The sequence below is a fragment of the Toxorhynchites rutilus genome, chromosome 2 (assembly GCF_029784135.1).
Source record: "Toxorhynchites rutilus septentrionalis strain SRP chromosome 2, ASM2978413v1, whole genome shotgun sequence".
Lineage (NCBI taxonomy): Eukaryota > Metazoa > Arthropoda > Insecta > Diptera > Culicidae > Toxorhynchites > Toxorhynchites rutilus.
In genome coordinates this window covers 12,972,302-12,991,044 of record NC_073745.1, presented here as the reverse complement: position 1 = coordinate 12,991,044, position 18,743 = coordinate 12,972,302, and the positions used below count along the sequence as shown (strand labels likewise).

Here is an 18,743-nt window from a genome sequence, read left to right as displayed (position 1 = left end):
AACCAGTGGTTTGGTGTTGACGTCATACACTGACGAAAGAAGTACGCAAATTCGCAAAGATCTTACGAAAAAAGTTCATTTTTTTGGAGAAATTTAAGGTATACACTAAATTTTGCGATGCTTAGAATAGAGATTGTTTTTAATTTTTTGGAATAAATAATTAGTAAAAACAACTTTTGACGACATTTTCTTGCACGCATAGTTAGTTAAATGTGTGTGTTATTAATATGCATCAACAGAAGAAATGTATTCTAAATATGTTGTACCAAATAAATGGAGAGTATCGTCAAGTAGCATGTCTATACTCAATTTTGGGATTGACTATATACAAAGAAGAATGTCAATGTTATAGAGTGTAACATAAAAAGATTTTTCTTGCTTGTTTTTGAAGCAGTCTTTTACTAATGGGTCTTCGGTGGCAGATGCCCCGGGTCCCCCGGCTAGGGGGCTCCCCGTGTCCTGGTCATACATCCAACCCCAGCCAGAGTAACCTGATTTGTTTTTGGCATAAGCACTATCTGCACCCAAACTAGCGTTGGCAGAAAACATTTCATCTTTGGCAGAAAAGATGCCATTTTGTGTGCATCTGGGTGAAATGCGCAAATAATGAGCTATTCTTTTCTCATTTCATTTGGGAGTGTGTTTTCTGTTTTCTTTTCTCATTTCATTTGGGATTGTGCAAAAAAAACCATACGACGTCAATGGGGATCGAACCAAGGCTGAAATGCAAAGCTATTATACACGACCCCACTATCCACATGGCTAATGATGGTTCAGCAGTTGGCCAGCAAATACGTGATATTATTGCACCTGATTATATAATGAAGTTGGAAAGTGTTTTCTAAGAGTAAATAAGGAGCGCATGAAGGAGAGCAATATCTATCTCGGTCTGGGCCGTACGCAAAGTATGCGGAAAGCTTATTTGTCTTTTGTTTCGCTCGCTCGTATTAATCTTATATTACTGTACCATGTATATTACACAAATTCTTACCAGTATTTGTGAGTCATGACATTTTCTGTTATGCTATGTCTCATTTAATGTCATAAATCGGGATCACAAAACATGCGCTAAAAATCAATTTTGGGTATACACGGGTAACCTTACTAACTTTGTTTTAATCGTTCTTCGAATGAAGACGAATGAAGTGCGAAGTTTAAAGCCGCTTAAGGCCAAAAAAAGAAGAAGATTCTCCTTTACTAAAGTAGAAAGACCATCTTGACAACTATTGAAACCATTATAGTGGTGAGGAATCGTATCTGTCCTCCACCGTGTATGAGGAATTTCTATTTCTAATGGCAAACATGGTTAAGAATGTCATCCTAATGGAATTGAAAAACGCCAAATACTTTTCTGTGTCTGTAGATTCGACGCCAGATCTGACTCACACCGATCAGCTAATAGTTATTTTGCTATATGCTGTATATGGTAGGTCAGTTGAACGGTTCGTGACTTTCTTGCAACCTACAGTTGTGTTCAAAATAATAGCAGCGCCTAATGCTATTTCTATAGTATTATTACTATTCATGTATGGATGGTTGATGTTATCAACTATTCATATGAATACATAAAGGTGTCATCACCCGTTCAAAACCCATATTGTTTATAGCAATACAATTTCGTTCAGTGTATATTTCATTTGACACTTCCGACTGAGTCCGTTTCGTGTTGTTCAAAATAATAGCAGCGAAAAACGATTTCAATCAAAGTTTGTTTCCATTCGGAGTTTCATACAAGTTTTGCTATTTTGTTAGTCGGTAAGTATATAAAAACTAAGATATGTGCAAGAAAATATGTTTGTTTTGTTTGTATTGCAGAAAATGGGTCGCGGAAAACATTGCTCTGAGGAGCAGCGCAATTTTATCAAAACATTGATAAATCAAGGCAAAACATACAGACAAGTACAGCAAAAAGTGGGGTGCTCGGCCAAAATGATAAGCAATGCTTTGAAATGGAAAGACAAGTTGGAAACTCGTGGCCGGAAACGTGGATCAAAGTGGATCAAAGATGAACTAGACTTAACTGTGAGCACTGTTACAGTCAGACGACGATTGACGGAAGCCAAACTATACGCACGTAGTCCTCGGAAAGTACCATTGTTGACAAAACGTCATGTTTCGAATCGCCTCAAATTTGCTAAAATCCATATCGATTAGCCGAAAGAAAAATGGCGTAATGTTTTGTGGACGGATGAGTCCAAAATTGTTTTGTTCGGGTCAAAAGGTCGTCGTCAGTATGTGAGATGACCACGCAATACGGAATATCAACCACAGTACACGGTTAAAACAGTAAAGCACGGCGGAGCAAAAATTATGATATGGGGTAGTTTTTCGTACAATGGTGTCGGGCCAGTTTATCGCATACCAGGCATCATGGATCAACATGGCTACATCAAGAAACTCAGTGAGGTTATGTTACCTTATGCTGAGGAGGAAATGCCACTAAAACGGATGATGCAGCAGGACAACGATCCTAAACACACGAGCAAACGTGCTAAGGCGTGGTTTAAGGGAAAGAATATTGAGATTATGGAGTGGCCAGCGCAGTTTTCAGACTTAAACCCTATTGAAAATCTGTGGGGAGATGTTAAATACGCTGTTTTTGGAGCCAGACCAAAAAATGTGGAAGCATTATGGTCTGTAATTCGTGATTCGTGGGCTGCAATGCCTAATTTTCGCTGCCAAGCACTTGTGGACTCTATGCCGAAACGGTGTGCTGCTGTTATTAAGAATAAGGGCTACACTACAAAATACTAAGGTGGATAATCATGTTACAGAACAACTTTGAAATCTTTCATCATTTTAATCATGTTTTCCTGGTGTTGACTGAAGTACTGCTATTTTTTTAACACTAACTTTTTTGAACAAATGATTATTTTATTGAATAATAAAATGAAATCTTGCAACCAATACCATACACTTGTTCTATTGAAACTCTGTTCAAAATACACTGTGAAAAAAATTCGGAGCAAAGCGCTAATTACAAATTATTATCTTATTTCAGATTTTAAATCAGCACTGCTATTATTTTGAACACAACTGTATAACCACAAATTTAAACCCTCATACCCTCTTTTTAGTCGCGATTTAAGTAGCTTTGTACAAACAATATTCAAACAATTCAACCGTCGGTCGTTTTTCAACAGAACGAATTCATTTATGTTGTTAAATGACAGATGGCGCTAGATCGAACTTTCATCCACACATTCGCAAGTAAACATTATGTCATTACGTTATCACTTCGTCTAAAGCCAGGCGTGTCGCCGGCGAGCTGGAAGTATTTTTGAATGAGCACAACGAATTATCGAAATACTTTAAATCACACTTGCTCGGTTTACAAATTGACAATCGCGTTACTGTCATCAATTCTGATAAAACATCTGCTGGAGAGCACATGTCTGGAACAAGATGAATATTGCACAAACATTAGACAACGTGATCTTGCAACAGGTACTCCATTCATTATGAACATCGTTACTCATTTCGAAATAACATTTATGAATAGCTATATCAGACGAATAAATAAAGGAGTGTGCTCGATGGATTTTATGTGTGTTGTATGATGTCATTATATGATGTCGTGAGCTGTACCAACAATTCATGGTCCACATGTACGCAAAGGTAGAAGAGAGTGAACGACTACGATTCCTACGACTTATGTGGCTTGAGGAAGAATACATTCACGTGGGAAACGCTATCATGAGCAACGCCGTAACAGCGTCAGAATCAAAATTATCCGAACGTTCGACTCAAGTCCAATCGAGTTGTGCAAATGTGTCAACCTTGCGACACAATTCAACATAGAAAACATTGAGCTCCATGTTCCATTTCTGTGAAGCAAAAATGCAAAATGGATATTCGGGAGGAATAAACAGGCTTTTAAACCAAATTTATTTAATGAAAGTGTTCGATGTGAAAAAGCAACATATTCTCTGCAATTGGGAGAACGAAAATTGTATTATGTATGAACGAGACCCAGCAGTTATAAATTTAGCCGTGCATATTGAAAAAGAGAAGCGCGTATTTTCCACCAATGAGACAGCATTTGAACGATATGAATATTGATTTTCAACATTTCAACTTTACGGCAAAAATCTATTCCTTTTTTTCTCTTTACATTGAACTTTTGAGATATCAAACACATTAATGAAATACATTGCATCTTGAAACATCATGCCAACTACCGTTGTAATCGTTTCATTCGTTCTTTTTATCGATCACATTCGACACGTTTTTTTAAAATATTTTTACTATATTTTGCGATAACCGTCGAGCGTCTTAGGCTAACAACAAAACTATGGCTCAATTGACTAAATTAGTGAAGACACGATGAGCGCTATCTAAGTATTCTAAGTAGTGGGGAAGCTCGCTTAACAACTGAAAATAAGCCGTCTAAGTTTAGCAAGAGTGTGAACAAAAGAATAAAAAATAGATGAGTAAAGTGAGGCTTAAAATATTTTTCTTTGCAAAAGCATTTCAATGGTACAGACTTCGGTACAGATTTTTGAAAGAAAAAAATACATATGAGAAAGATTTTTTACCCTTCCAGTACAGATAAAAATGTGGCAACGCTGACTGCAACCACAGGGCATTCTATTTTCGTACCACTACCAAATTGACAACGCATAAAATAAAAAATACGCGTAAGTTCAACACGGTAATAAAATTGAAACTAAGACTGATCGTTTTTCTTTGTTTATTTTATAGAGGCTTTAAAGTTTTAATTCTCATTAGCTGAGATTGGATATGATGTTTGTTTCTTTCTTATATAGAGGCTTTAAACTTTTTATGTTCTTTAACCTCCAGCCTTGAAAAACGCCCTTTTGGAAACGCTAAACTCTAACTATCTATAGATAGAGTATTTTTTTTATACTTTAGCGGTCAAGCTATAAGAAACATCGCCGCCGCTGCCATCCGGTAGATATCTGGATGAGCGATGAATCGGGAGTAGGACAATTATACACCCAAACTAGCGTTGTCAGAAAGCATTTCATTTCACAGAAAACATGTCATTTCGTGCCTTGAATCGTCAAATAGGCAAATAATGCCATCTGTCCCACAATTGAAGCGTTTGTATGTATGAAATGAAAATGTATGAAAGCAGAAATATCTTTCTTTTTTCTTGTTTCATCTTTTCTTGGGATTGCACCAAATAAAAAGTCAAAACGACGACAACGGAGATCGAACTAAGGCCGGCCAGGACGCAAGACTGTTTTACACGACCACACTATCCACATGGCTAATGATGCTGTTCGGCAAATGCGTGATAATATTGCACCTAATTATAAAATTAAGTTGGAAAGTGTTTCCTTAGAGTAAAAAAGGAGCGCATGAAGGTGAGCAATATCTATCCAGGTCTGGGTCGTATGCAAAGTATGCGGAAAGCTTATTTGTCTTTTGTTTCGCTCGCTCGTATTAATCTTATATTACTGTACCATGTATATTATACAAATGCTTACCAGTATTTGAGAGTCATGACATTTTGTGTTATGTTATGTCTCATTTAATGTCATAAATCGGGATGACAAAACATGAGCTAAGAATCAATTTTGGGTGTATTTTTTTCACCAGCACAATTATTCCACATTTTTCAACATCTTCAAATCTACTTTTGGCAACACATGAAAATAACAACAATGTTGTGCTCCCGTGGTCGAGTGGTTAGCGTCACACATTATCATGCCGGGGGTTCGGGTTCGATTCCCGTTCTGGCCGGGGGAATTTTTCGTCAAAGATATTTCCTCCGCCTTGTACTGTTGTCATGCGTATTCTAGAGCTTGCCACTCAGAATGCATTCAAGGCGTGTTATTTGGCGTATAAATCTCAACTAAGTACTAATAAAAATGACGCAAGTATTATTACGTTGAGACGGCGAAGTTCCTTCTAGGAACGTTAGAGCCATTTAAGAAGAAGAAGAAGAAGAAGTGTGCGTATGATGTAAAAATACAGAATCACTCTCCAACAAACGACATGAAAATCAACGCGGTGCTTCAACAAAATCAAATTACATCACTGTGTGTGTTCTGGGTCAATAGCACCTGAGCGGAGGCCCTGATTCCCCGATGGAAACGTGCCACTGGATACTTGAACATGCCGCGACTCTTTTTTTAGATTTCTATGCCAATAATCAAGCCTTAATTGTATCTTGAGTGGCATATTTGAGAAAACGCTTGTACCAGTGAATGTCCAGTCTTGCATCACGACATATCTAATGATAACCGCTCGGTCATAGGAGCCATCATCAGAATGTTCCAACCTAATATTTTCGAATAGTTTATAACAAACATTCAGTAATGTAATATCCCAATAACACCGATCGAAAACATGAACGATGTTTTCCAACGAGTCAGAAATGTTGCGATCCTCGAAGATATGTTGTACAGATAAGCGAGTTGTTACTCCAGATGTTGAAGCCACTTTTTCAGGACAAAGTCCTGACAGCAAAGCAAAAGAGCAAAAAGGTAAGAAGTGGTTAAGCAGAATGAAAAAAAAGAGTGTCAAAATGACTGAGTTGAAGTTGAAGAGATGGAATCAGTCAGACAAAGTGTTCAAGAACTAATTTGAAATATTTAAAGAAAAAATCACATTTTTTTCAGAATCGTATTAGATTAAAAATGTTCTGTTTTTCCTCTGACTGTTTTTTTGAATCAATAGCTCCACAGCGACCCTCTCACTATCAACTCGCAGTGACATAGCACCAGCACACGTGTCCGTCCTCCAGCGATTTTTGAAGATATAAATTTGTGCTAGCTTTTATGCATTATTTGCAGCCAATCCACGTAAATGAATGTGATTGAGCTAACGCTAATGATATTCTGAATACTTTCAAACTGAAATCCCTTTCAATAAAGAAGGCTCCAAGATCTCAATTATCCCCAGACTGTTCGACACATTCAGCTTCATGAAGTTTACTACCTTCTTACAAGTTTTTGTTTCTCTTTCTCTCTCTCCCGGTCGAATATTGGGCTTCGAAAGAACAGATTTATTTGCATGTTTTTCCACCCAAGCACAATAAAAACCTCGGCAGTAATCCTTTTCTCTGTTGTTTTTACCCCCTTCATAAGTCTTCTCATTGGCGTAAAAATATAGGCTCAATAACTCGTTTTCTTCTACCTCTTGGCACGGAATATATGTGTTAACACACTGCGCTGTGCGAGATTGGGTGCTAAGGAACCAAAAATAAAATTAAAAAAGCACAGAATAATAATATAATAACACTGCGCAGCAACGGGGCACTGGCATGCTGCAGGGAGAGTGTGAAAAAACATATTTAACTAACACGCAACATCACTCATATATGTACCTGTATGTCTCCCCGCAATATAACCTCCCCGTGGAAAAGTGCTGAGCGATTTACAGAGTTCTTGGGTTGCGAGCGCCCCTGGACGGGATCATGTGGTTTTTGTGGTGGCGCATCTTGCGGCTGAGAACGTCTCATGTCTCGACTCGAATCTTGGCCAAAGTTATCCTTATAATTACCATTACGATACATCGATAATGTACAAACAATAACTTTTTTTTCAGTTTTAATTTTCCCGAATTGATTACTCTCCTATATTTCCTACACGCAAATTCATTGGAATTGGTGACCCTATTTATATTGAAAATTTCCTGCCGACCAATTCGTGGTCTGAAAACGCGGTCAAGCTTCCTTGCGTCATAGCTCAGCATAACCACACAAAACGCACAATGAAGCATAAATCGTTTCAGGAAATTAAACGTTCCAAATCGCTCCGGCAAACAGAACTGCATATATTCCTTGTTTTGAAAATTCCAGGAAATCGAAAAATGGGAGAACAATGGCTGAGGGGCAAAAAAAAATAAGTGAGCATCGTGCGCACAAAACAAAATAACAAATCGTTTGCTATTTCCTAATTTCACTGCTGCGTCTAGAAAAGCCGGATCTCCCGGGGATCATCGGGGTTTCGGAGCTTCGTGGAGAGCCGAAAACCCATCAATGCCCGGATAATGACACAGCAATTATATTCCCTGCTTTGCGTTTACGTCTACAAACTATGGGCCTTCGAAGTTTTGAGGTAAATCTCATTGGCTGTTGCTGTTCTTTACTTTAGACTCATGTTTTTCATCTGTCTCTCTGTCTGAAAGGTCCAAATAGAACAAGCATAAAATGGGTACTGCGAGGTGAAAGAAAGGTTTTGAAGGTAAATATTTGCTCACTAATTCCTGTGCAGCAGTAACTCGTGGGCGAACAAAGCACGCATCCCTTCCTGGTTGTTAGGGATTTGGGCAGTGCGGAAGGCACGCATGGAAAGAAAAAGTATTTCACAGTAGGGCGTTGATCAGCAAGAGAAAAAAAAACTTGTCCATCTATTGAAGAAATTACGGAATAAATCGCACACAGGACTTATGGAGTCAGATGAGACGCACATAATCTTTATGTGGAAAAGAACGAATACGTGTCCTGATACCTCTGTGAGAAACTTTTCAACAAAGGCAAGTGCGAAAGGACGTTTAAATCAGGTGTGTATTGTTTAGTGTGACCTTTTACATGTCACATGTACAAACTTTTTGCGTGCGAATGATTTGACAATGGCTGATTTAGGCCAGGAGGGATAGGCTCTGGATTGGATTGATTGTGAGGTGTTTGGGAAATTCTCATGGTCACGTCACTGAGTGATGTAAGAAGTTTTTTGTTGCATTCTTTTGCCAGCTGGGTTTACACATATTACATCCTGCTTCCATCTATTCATTAAAGCGAATTCCCATGGTCGTCTTGTGAAATTGAAATAAACATGTAGATGCTGTAAAAGAAGATGCTCAAAATTATTTTTTCTATTGATATTCATTATTGGATTATTGATTTGTGAAGTACGATTTTTGAACCAGTATTAATCCCAATCCATGCGCAAAGTCGTATTCAACAGTCACTCAGAGGCTTTCGTTATCAATAATCTCACGAAATCGTTATCTATTCCCCGCGACTTGCAAAAAAAGTTGAGGAGTTGTGTCCGAGACACAACCGCCTAGTTGACGTAGAATTACGTTACGATATTTATTACATGTCAATTTTGAATATTTTTGCAATAGAAGTCCACTGCGAATCAGAAAAACTCCTGGCATTCTACTCAATTGTATGTGAGATTGGAAACTGGCATACCAATCATAATTCAACATATTATCTATGGAAAACTTAATATTATTTACACTTCAAAATATTGTTAGGGAGTGTCCAAATCGATTGGGGTATAAATCTCAAAAATCCTTCGGGAAAGGTCTGTGCAAAGAGCGCTCGATTATTAGGTTTTTTAATTTGTACTCTCAATATGTTCCTTAAAGACGTTATTAAATTCTAATCCTCTGTTGTGACCGAGATGTTTTCCGTTTCGGATTCCTGGTTTTCCAGCGAAATTAATTTCCGCAATAGAACTAACTAGTTCAAATTTTTGTGCTCTGCACTGTATATTATGATACCACGAACTATTAAACTGGACTGTGTTCTGTGAGTTTGAGAACGTGACTGGATGGGTCAATAGTGTGTTCAAAAAGCTCTGAACAATAAGCGTTACGCTTGTCCCTGATGGCATATTTTTGTTGTGATCAATCATACCCGCCGCCTTGAAGTAACTTCAAACATTACATAGCTACAGAATAACAATAAACAGAGTGCTAACTAACTAATTACAATTCTTATAATTTAATTTATCTTCAATTTTTATTCCCTATGATGATCGTGCGCTGGAGGTTGGACAGTTTGCTGATTGTTCACCATGGATGAGTCCTCATTCGAATTTGTAGCGTCAATCAACGGCAAGAGAGCTATTTTTGTGATGGGACGAGTTATGATACCTTTCGATGTGCGTAGAGAGACAACCCGAGTTATGTTGTCTTTTCCGGGATGAATTTCAGCAATGCGGGCCAGCGGCCAACGAATCGGTGCTTGGAACTCGTCGACGATTACGACCATCCGACCTGGCTGGATCTCGTTATTCAGGTTACACCGCTTCGTATCTTTCTGGAGCTCCTGAATATACTCGCGTTTCCAATGATCCCAGAATTTTTGTGTGTACATTTGAAGCTGTTGATAGTGGTCAAGACGATTGGTAGGAATGTGATGTAGATCTGGGTCGGGCAGAGCATGCATCGTAGTACCGATGAGGAAATGGGCGGGTGTTAGTGCGGACAGATCGTTGGGGTCTTCTGAAAGTGGCACTAATGGTCGCGAGTTCATTTGGGACTCGATCTGCGTCAATATCGTGCTCATATCCTCGAAGGAAAGACGAGATGCGCCTAGCTGACGGAACAAATGCTTCTTGGCCACTTTTACCGCTGCCTCCCACAAGCCACCGAAGTGAGGGGCCATTGGTGGTGAAAAGTGCCATGATATGCCTTCCTCAGTGCTCCAAGAATAGATTTGTTGTTGCTCGATCTGATCTTGTAGGATGTGGAAAAGTTCTTTTATTTCATTCCTAGCACCCACGAAGTTTTTTCCATTATCGGAATAAATGTGAGAGGGCCGGCCTCTCCGAGCAATAAAGCGACGAAGTGCATTAAGGAAAGCGGGGGTGGACAGGTCACTAACCAGCTCTAGGTGTACAGCTTTCGTCGTAAAGCACACAAATACGCTGAAATAATCTTTTGTGGGAGCGGCACGTTTATGTATCGGTTTGAGATAGATTGGGCCAGCATAATCGATCCCTGTGACATTAAACGGGCGATTTGGAATAATTCGGTGGGCTGGCAACTGACCAATTTGTTGTTGTGTAGGGACTGGATTGTATCGTGCGCACCTGAAACAACTGCGCACCACGCTTCGTACCATTCTACGGCCATTCAGTGGCCAAAATTCCTCGCGAATTGCGGTCAGCAGGACACGCCCGCCGCCATGAAGGTGTTTTCTATGGTAGTATTCGATTAGAAGTCGGGTGAAAGGATGGAATCCAGGTAGTAAAGCGGGGTGTTTAGATTGATAGGGCAACTGTGACAGATTTAGACGACCGCCTACTCTCAAGACTCTCTCTGTATCTAGGAATGGGCACATTTGACGAATTGGTGATTTTCTGGACAATATCTTTCCCTTTTCTAATTCGTTGATTTCATTGTTAAACACTTCCTTCTGTACCGAGCGTATCAGAAATAATTTGGCTTTGTTCAATTGCTCGATAGACAGACTTCTACAAGAGGGAGTTTCAGCTGGCTGAGGCTCTGTTCTAATTTTCATGCGCACGTTAGCAATGAAGCGCATACAGTATCCGACGACATGGACCAATCTTGTATAGGAAGACCAACGAAGAAACCAAGGGTGGATGGTGGAAGTCGTTTGAACTGATGCTACGATGACTTTTAACTCCAAATGTTCCTCTGAGACACCTGATGGAGTAGAGATGGGCCAGTCTGTTTCAGGGCGTATTAGCCAAGGAGGACCATGTTTCCAAAGCTCGCTGTGAAGGAATTCTGTCACTGACATACCACGAGATACTAGGTCAGCTGGATTTTCTCGACCCGAAATATGGTTCCAGCGGCAGCCGTGTGTGTGGTACTGTATCTCGGATACTCTGTTCGCCACAAATGTCTTCCATGTGTTCGGCGACGACCGCAGTCATTGAAGAGTGACAGCCGAATCCGACCAGAAGAAAGAGGCACCAATATTCACATTAATGGCTTCTTTTATACGGACATGTAGATGAGCAGCTAATACAGCAGCACATAATTCCAGACGGGCTACTGTTCAATCGTTTCAGCGGTGCAACTCTGGATTTTGAGGCAAGCAATTGTACCTTTATATTTCCTTCAGAGTCTTCACTTCGGGCATATGTGCACGCTCCGTAGGCGGCTTCTGAGGCGTCAGCAAATGTATGCAACATCACAGTGGCGTTGGGCAAAAATGCATAGCGATCCACACGGTATGCAGAAATGTTCGGTAACTCTCTACAATACGTTTTCCATTTGCGATCTAAAGTTTTAGGCACTGGATCATCCCAATCGCAAGACAGCAGCCATAATTCTTGCATAATAATTTTCGCTTTTATTACGACCGGGGCGATCAATCCCAAGGGATCAAAAAGTTTCGCAATGGTTGACAAAATCGTACGTTTCGTTGCCTGTTCATCGTTGCTAATTATTGCCGAATCGAAACGTAGAGAATCTGGTTCTGGTTCCCAACAGATACCGAGAGTTTTTATAGTTTCGTTGGGACTAAATGTGAGAACAGATTGTGTACCAATTTGGTCACCTCTTAAACCGGATAGAACGGCTAGTTTGTTGGAGGTCCACTTTCGTAGCTCGAAACCCCCCTTAGCGAGTAATTTGGTTAGTTGTTTTCGTAAATGGATTGCGTCTTCGATGGACTGAGTTCCTCCTATGAAGTCGTCCATATAAAAATTGTTCTGCAAAGCAGTAGCGGCGATAGGAAAATGATTCACGCTATCCAATGCTAGCTGCTGAAGTGTTCGCGTTGCCAGGAATGATGACGGTGCGAGACCATAAGTGACGGTTAAAAGCTCGAAAATCTGTATCGGAGAATGAGGTGGAAATCGCCATAAAATGCGTTGCAATGATATATCGTCTCGATGAACTAGTATTTGGCGATACATCTTCGCAATATCGCTAACCAAAGCGACTTGATATGTGCGAAAGCGAAGGATGAGTGTGAGCAATTCGTCCTGTGCAACAGGACCCACGCGGAGGGCATCGTTTAGGGAAAACCCAGTTGACGTCTTTGCCGATGCATCAAACACAACCCGAAGCTTGGTTGTACTACTCGAATCTTTAATAACGGGGTGATGGGGGAGATAGTACACCGGAAAATCATCGTCTTTGGAATTCTCAATTTGTCGCATGTGACCAAGGTCGATATATTCTCGTATGAACTCATGGTAGCCCTCTTTCAATTTTGGTTCTCGCTCAAGCTTTCTTTCTAGCTGCTCGAATCTCCTTAAAGCGGAAGATTTGGATTCCCCCAGCATAACTTCGAAGTCTGGTACACGCGGCAAACGAACGATGTATCTCCCTTCATTGTTTCTCGTGGTGGTCAATTTGTAAAACGACTCACATTGTCGTTCTTGGACTGAATATTTATCTCTAACAGCCAGTTCTTCCGTTTTCCAAAATCGTTCTAGGCTCTCTTCTAATGATAACATAGATACAGCAACAACCCTATAGGAATGTGGGGTTGAATCTGTACACATAGTTGAGCAGGCGGAACCGGCAACAATCCATCCGAATACGCTATCTATTAGCATTGGAAGTTGACCTCCCAACTGAACGCGGGTTGCGTTAGGGAAAAATGTGTGGAAGTGTTTTGCACCTAACACCATGTCGATGGGTTGAGATTCATTGAACGAGGGGTCAGCTAAAAATAGCTCGCTGGGAATTTTCCATCCTGTAGTAGATATATTTTGTGATGGGAGGTTCGCAGTGACCTTATCCATAACTAAGAAGTTTACTCCACAGCAGAAGTTTTCTTTCCTTGACTTTATTTGTGTGAAAACCGATTCACGGACAAGTTTAGACATTTGACCTGCCACCTGGATGGTAACATTTACGTTGTTTCTCTTCAATCTCAGCATATGTGCCATGCGCACGGTGATTAAATTCGGCTGCGAGGCACTATCTAGAAGGGCCCGTGCAAGATGGGTCTGACCATATGCATCGACGATCTGTACTACAGCAGTCAACAAGAAAACGTTTTCGGTAGGTTGATGGAGTGGTGTACTGACTTCAACTAGAGGGGCAATCTCCGTCGCGGTAACTAGTGCTTGCTGTGAATATTCATTCGAATTACCGAATCGAAGAAACGTTGATGGTGTAGCAGTGGGCCCAGGAATTCGACTGGTGTTTGCTGTTGTCCGAACTCCATCAGCATTGGCCTGGTGAAGAAGCGTATGATGACGGCGGTTACAGAATTTGCAATTGAATGTGGATGGACATTCGCGCACAAAGTGGTCTCTCTTCAAACAATTGCTGCACAAGCGTTCGGAATTGACCAATTGCTGACGTCCGACAAGCGAAAGGCGATTGAATTTTAAGCATTTCATTAAAAGATGTTGATGATTACACGCGGGACATTTGTCGTTAGAGCCTGATGTTGTCGAACATGAAAGCTGGAGGCGATATGGTTTCTTCGAATGATTGATGGAACTGCCGGAGCCTGCTTGATCATTATGATGATTTACAGATATCGACTCTAAGACCCGTGTTCGCCGATTGAGAAACTCAATTAAACAGAAATAGTTCGGATCTTCCACCGTTGATGCATGGTCCTCCCACGCTTTCAGAGTGTCATTATTTAAACGTGTACACATAAGATGTTCGAGGATGCTGCTCCATTGATCCGTTGGCTCACCTAGTTGTTTCAAAATCTTTATATGACGTTCAAATTCGTCCACCAACAAATGTAGAGTTGATGCGCTTTCTCTTTTCAATCGGTCAAACAGAGCCTGTATGTGCCTCTTTTTCAAAAGATATTCATTGGAGTATCTATTCACAAGGGCTTGCCAAGCCACAGAGTAGTTCGCTGAGCTAAGAGAAATCGACTCTATAGAGCAGCCTCCCCCTTGAGAGCTGCCCTTAAATAATGAAATTTTTGAATATTTGGTACGTCGATGTTCGAGTGTATAAGAGCCAGAAATGTATCGTGGAATGCGAGCCATTCTTTATAGTCCCCATCAAATTCGGGAAGAGCGATTGTTGGAAGCTTTATACCAGAGAGAGCAGAGTTAGATTGAGAGTGTTGAGGGAGTTGAGCGTTATCAGGAAGCGGTAGTATAGTTAAAAGTTTTGATTTTATTTGAAAAAACTTCGTCTCAAATTGTGCTCGAGTTTCGTCATGCAGTGCCATACCTTCACCCTCATCCTCTAGGTCTTCCAAATCCTGTTGTATGCTTTCCAAATTCGAATACATGTTGTCCAGATGTGTTATTCGCATTTGCACCTGTGCTTGATCCCGTTCCGCATCATAATTTTCCACAAATGCCTCTGCCCGACCCAGTGTCGTGAGAAGAGTCCTCCTTCGTGACAGCAATCGCTCCTTTTCAAGCCCTTCCGCCATGTTCCGACGATCGATGAACGATGAACGATGAGAATCAATCCTACCAAAAAAGACCACGATAGACCCGACCAGACGATGCTTAGCAACTTGGAATGGTACTCACCTATTCCAAGGCAAAATGAGCCTTGAAAATTATCAATTATCCTCTGCAATCAAATATTCGTCCTAGTATATTCCTAAGCCTAGGGAAACTCAATGCGATTGTTCCAGCGACGCTAGTGGCTCAGGGAGCCTGGGACACCACTCGTAATATGCAGCAGTAGAATGTCCAGCAACAACAATGGATGGTTAGAAACACCTCCAATATTCAGCAACGTGAATGATGATGTAGAGCAGCAGCAATGGTTGGGAACACCAAAGTACTTCAGCAGCGTAAATCTGCTCAACAGTAGCAGCAATGGACGGTTGGGAACACCGAGATTGCAGCGGCAGCAGCGTTGATCAGCAGCAGCGATTGATGGTTGGGAACACCAAATGAATTTGAACTGCAGGAATGTCTCAATGTCTTCACAATAGCACAATGCAGACTCAGGAGCAATGGATGCCCAGCAGCTATCGACAATGGCGCTTGTCGGCTGAGATGGCGATGACGAACCCTCCAATATACGGTCAACCGAGAAGAAAGCAAAAATCTAAGGCATACCGGGAAAACCGGTGAACTATTGGAATCCTACTAAACTTCCGCCTGAAGGTTCCAGGCCTTGTATTTTGAATTCGGATACAAATCCTTTGATCTATATAGATATCCAATGGTTCGCTTTGTGTTCTTTGTAACACTGAACAAAGCTCTATTGAACTCCGACTGCGATGGCTTCCGTGATCGTTCCTCTACGGACAATCCTGGTCACGGCACCAATTTTGTTGTGACCGAGATGTTTTCCGTTTCGGATTCCTGGTTTTCCAGCGAAATTAATTTCCGCAATAGAACTAACTAGTTCAAATTTTTGTGCTCTGCACTGTATATTATGATACCACGAACTATTAAACTGGACTGTGTTCTGTGAGTTTGAGAACGTGACTGGCTGGGTCAATAGTGTGTTCAAAAAGCTCTGAACAATAAGCGTTACGCTTGTCCCTGATGGCATATTTTTGTTGTGATCAATCATCCTCAAAGGACCCAATTTTGTTAACAATCAGAAAAGTACATGAGGCTTTACAATTCGAACTTTGAAGAACTATTTAAAACTACGGGCTAATTGCACATCGTAATGGCGTTTAGGCGTTCCCAGAATTTTTCGGAGAGGCTTCTGCCTGTTTGTATGTATTCTAAAAGTTTAATAGTTTTTTTATTAGTACAACATAGCTTTCACTCTGAAATATATTTTTTTGTTCACACTTAATTTTTTGACTTTTATTATCCACGATTTTCGTTATTCGCGATGTTCCACAAATCCTTAGATAAACGGAGCTCTACATGCTTATTTTCAGTATAACAGTGGTCAGTATTTTAGTGAATACGAATCGTTATCGATCAGAGGCAGTGTTGCGACAATTTTGATGTTTTCGATATTCCGATATGTTGAAGACGTTGAACGAAGACTGACATACATGTGAAGTTAGTTTAACACTCCTATACTCGCGCATTGGTCTGTCAGACCGATAAATCAATAATTCGTTCATTTCTCAGAAAATATCAACACTACGACTTTGCGATTCTCTCTAGCTTCGTTATTCGTCGTTCGTCATCGCTTAGCGTATCGCATGTGTTGGTACAAAGGGGACGTGTGCCACTTTTTTAACACTTTCGGTCTGACACACCGACGCGAGTATAGGAGTAACTTTTTCGGACAAGTGCCTTTTTTCATATTCTAGAATATTATTAAATGAAATGTATAAATTAATGTTAGTGGCGTGGAATATTTATTGAATATAATGCATAAGATCATTACCGGACTATTCTTATTTGATTTCAGTCCCTTCTGTAACTGGATTGAGCTAATCCATATATTAACTATTCGTCGATATATTCGTCGTTAGATTCATACGTTCAAAAGCAAAATATAAATGTTCGACTTTCGTATAGTTATTCGCTGAATGTAATGGTCATACATATACACACTTGTGAAACAATTGTACGTGTGGAAAAATAACTAAATAATTAATCGGTGGCTTATGGTAATTTTTAACAGTTACAGTTTCGGGTTTTTTTTTTATAATGGGCAATATAGACAAGAAAACAAGAAAAAGAAAAGGAAGTTCCTAGAAATCCTTTTAAATCATCTTTTTATGCGCTGTCTAAAGAAAGACATTAATTCTTAGTTTACCAAGAATACAGAGACGAAGAATATTAGAAAAATGCAAACTTTATATTCCAGAACCTTTATCATCTGGTAATTATCTAAAAGGTGGTTATACATTCTTCTCTTCGATAAAAGACTCGAAAAACACGCAACAACTGCATGAAAGTAGTTTGTAGTTTTGTTTTGACCGTGTGTGGAAGTGGATGTGCCCGCGGATTTTGAAAAATGAACAATGAAAAAAATGGAAATTCCGCCGTCGCGACGGCCAAATTGGTCATATTCCACTACGAACTGCTGCCCCATCCACCGTATTCTCCAGGCCCCGTTCGACTTTTTTTTGTTTCCAAACTTGAAAAACTCACTCGCCGGGCAGATATTTGAGTCGGAGGTCAGGTCAGGTCAGTAAGGAGGTCATTGCCGCTACGGAGGACTATTTTGCAAACCTCGAGAAAACGTATTTTCAGCTGGCTTAAAGAAGTTGGAGCATTGCTGGATCAAATAAATCGCCACTTTTCCAAAACTTTGTTTTTTTTGTAGGCTAAGTACTTATCAGAATGCCCTCATACATGATGAATGTATTTGTATCTTGTACAAATGTTCTCGTGAAAGTAGAACTACCGTTCGAGCATATAATGTAACACGTTATTGTAAGGCTTGTGATAAGCGGCATCGTTCGAAGATGAAGATGACTGATTGGAACAATTTCAACAATTTTGCGTATATTAGTATCAGTAACATTTCAGTAATTTTCGAGGGTTCTAGTGGAAAAAGATGAACGTTCCAGCATGTCTGAAGCAAATTATTGATTAATTTATTCATTTGAGTCTTTCAACCATAAGATGTGCAGATTGAGGATGAGAGGCCACTTCTTCAATATCAGCATTATCAACGTCCACAGCCCCCATCTAGCTAGCACCGATGACGATAAAGAAGAATTCTACGCGCAGCTAGAGCGTGAATACGATCGCTGCCCAAAGCACGACATCAAAATCATCATCGGTGATTTGAACGCTCAAGTCGGCCAGGAGGAGGAATTCAGACCGGTAATTGGTGAGTTCAGCGCCCCTCAGCGAACCAACGAAAACGGCCTAAGACTTATCGACTTCGCTGCCTCCAAGAACATGGCCATACGTAGCACCTTCTTCCAGCACAGCCTCCAATACCGTTACACCTGGAGATCACCACAGCAAACAGAAACACAAATTGACCACGTTTTGATCGACGGTCGGCACTTCTCGGATATCATCGACGTCAGAACCTATCGTGGCGCTAACATCGATTCAGACCACTACCTGGTGATGGTCAAACTGCGTTCTAAACTGTCAGTCGTCAATAACATAAGACACCAGCGCTCACCACGGTATCACCTACGACGACTACAGGAGCCGAACATTGCTGCAACATACTCGCAGCGTCTTGAAGCTGCGTTACCGGCGGTAGACGAACTGGATGCTGTTCCCCTCGATGAATGCTGGAACTCCTTAAAATCAGCAATTAGC

General features: G+C 40.5%; 2 protein-coding genes across 2 annotated transcripts; both read right to left on the bottom strand.

Annotated features, from left to right (window-relative positions):
* Positions 1-9,670: 9,670 nt before the first annotated feature.
* LOC129765549 (uncharacterized) lies at positions 9,671-10,777 on the bottom strand. Its single transcript, XM_055765954.1, has one exon. The coding sequence runs from the start codon at positions 10,775-10,777 to the stop codon at positions 9,671-9,673; it is 1,107 nt and encodes a 368-aa protein (XP_055621929.1).
* Positions 10,778-11,609: 832 nt separating this feature from the next.
* Positions 11,610-15,004, bottom strand: LOC129765548 (uncharacterized). The gene is made up of 2 exons (XM_055765953.1): positions 14,797-15,004; positions 11,610-14,299 (listed from the first exon to the last, which is right to left on the bottom strand). The coding sequence occupies exons 1-2, from the start codon at positions 15,002-15,004 to the stop codon at positions 11,610-11,612; spliced, it is 2,898 nt and encodes a 965-aa protein (XP_055621928.1).
* Between the last annotated feature and the right edge of the window lie 3,739 nt (positions 15,005-18,743).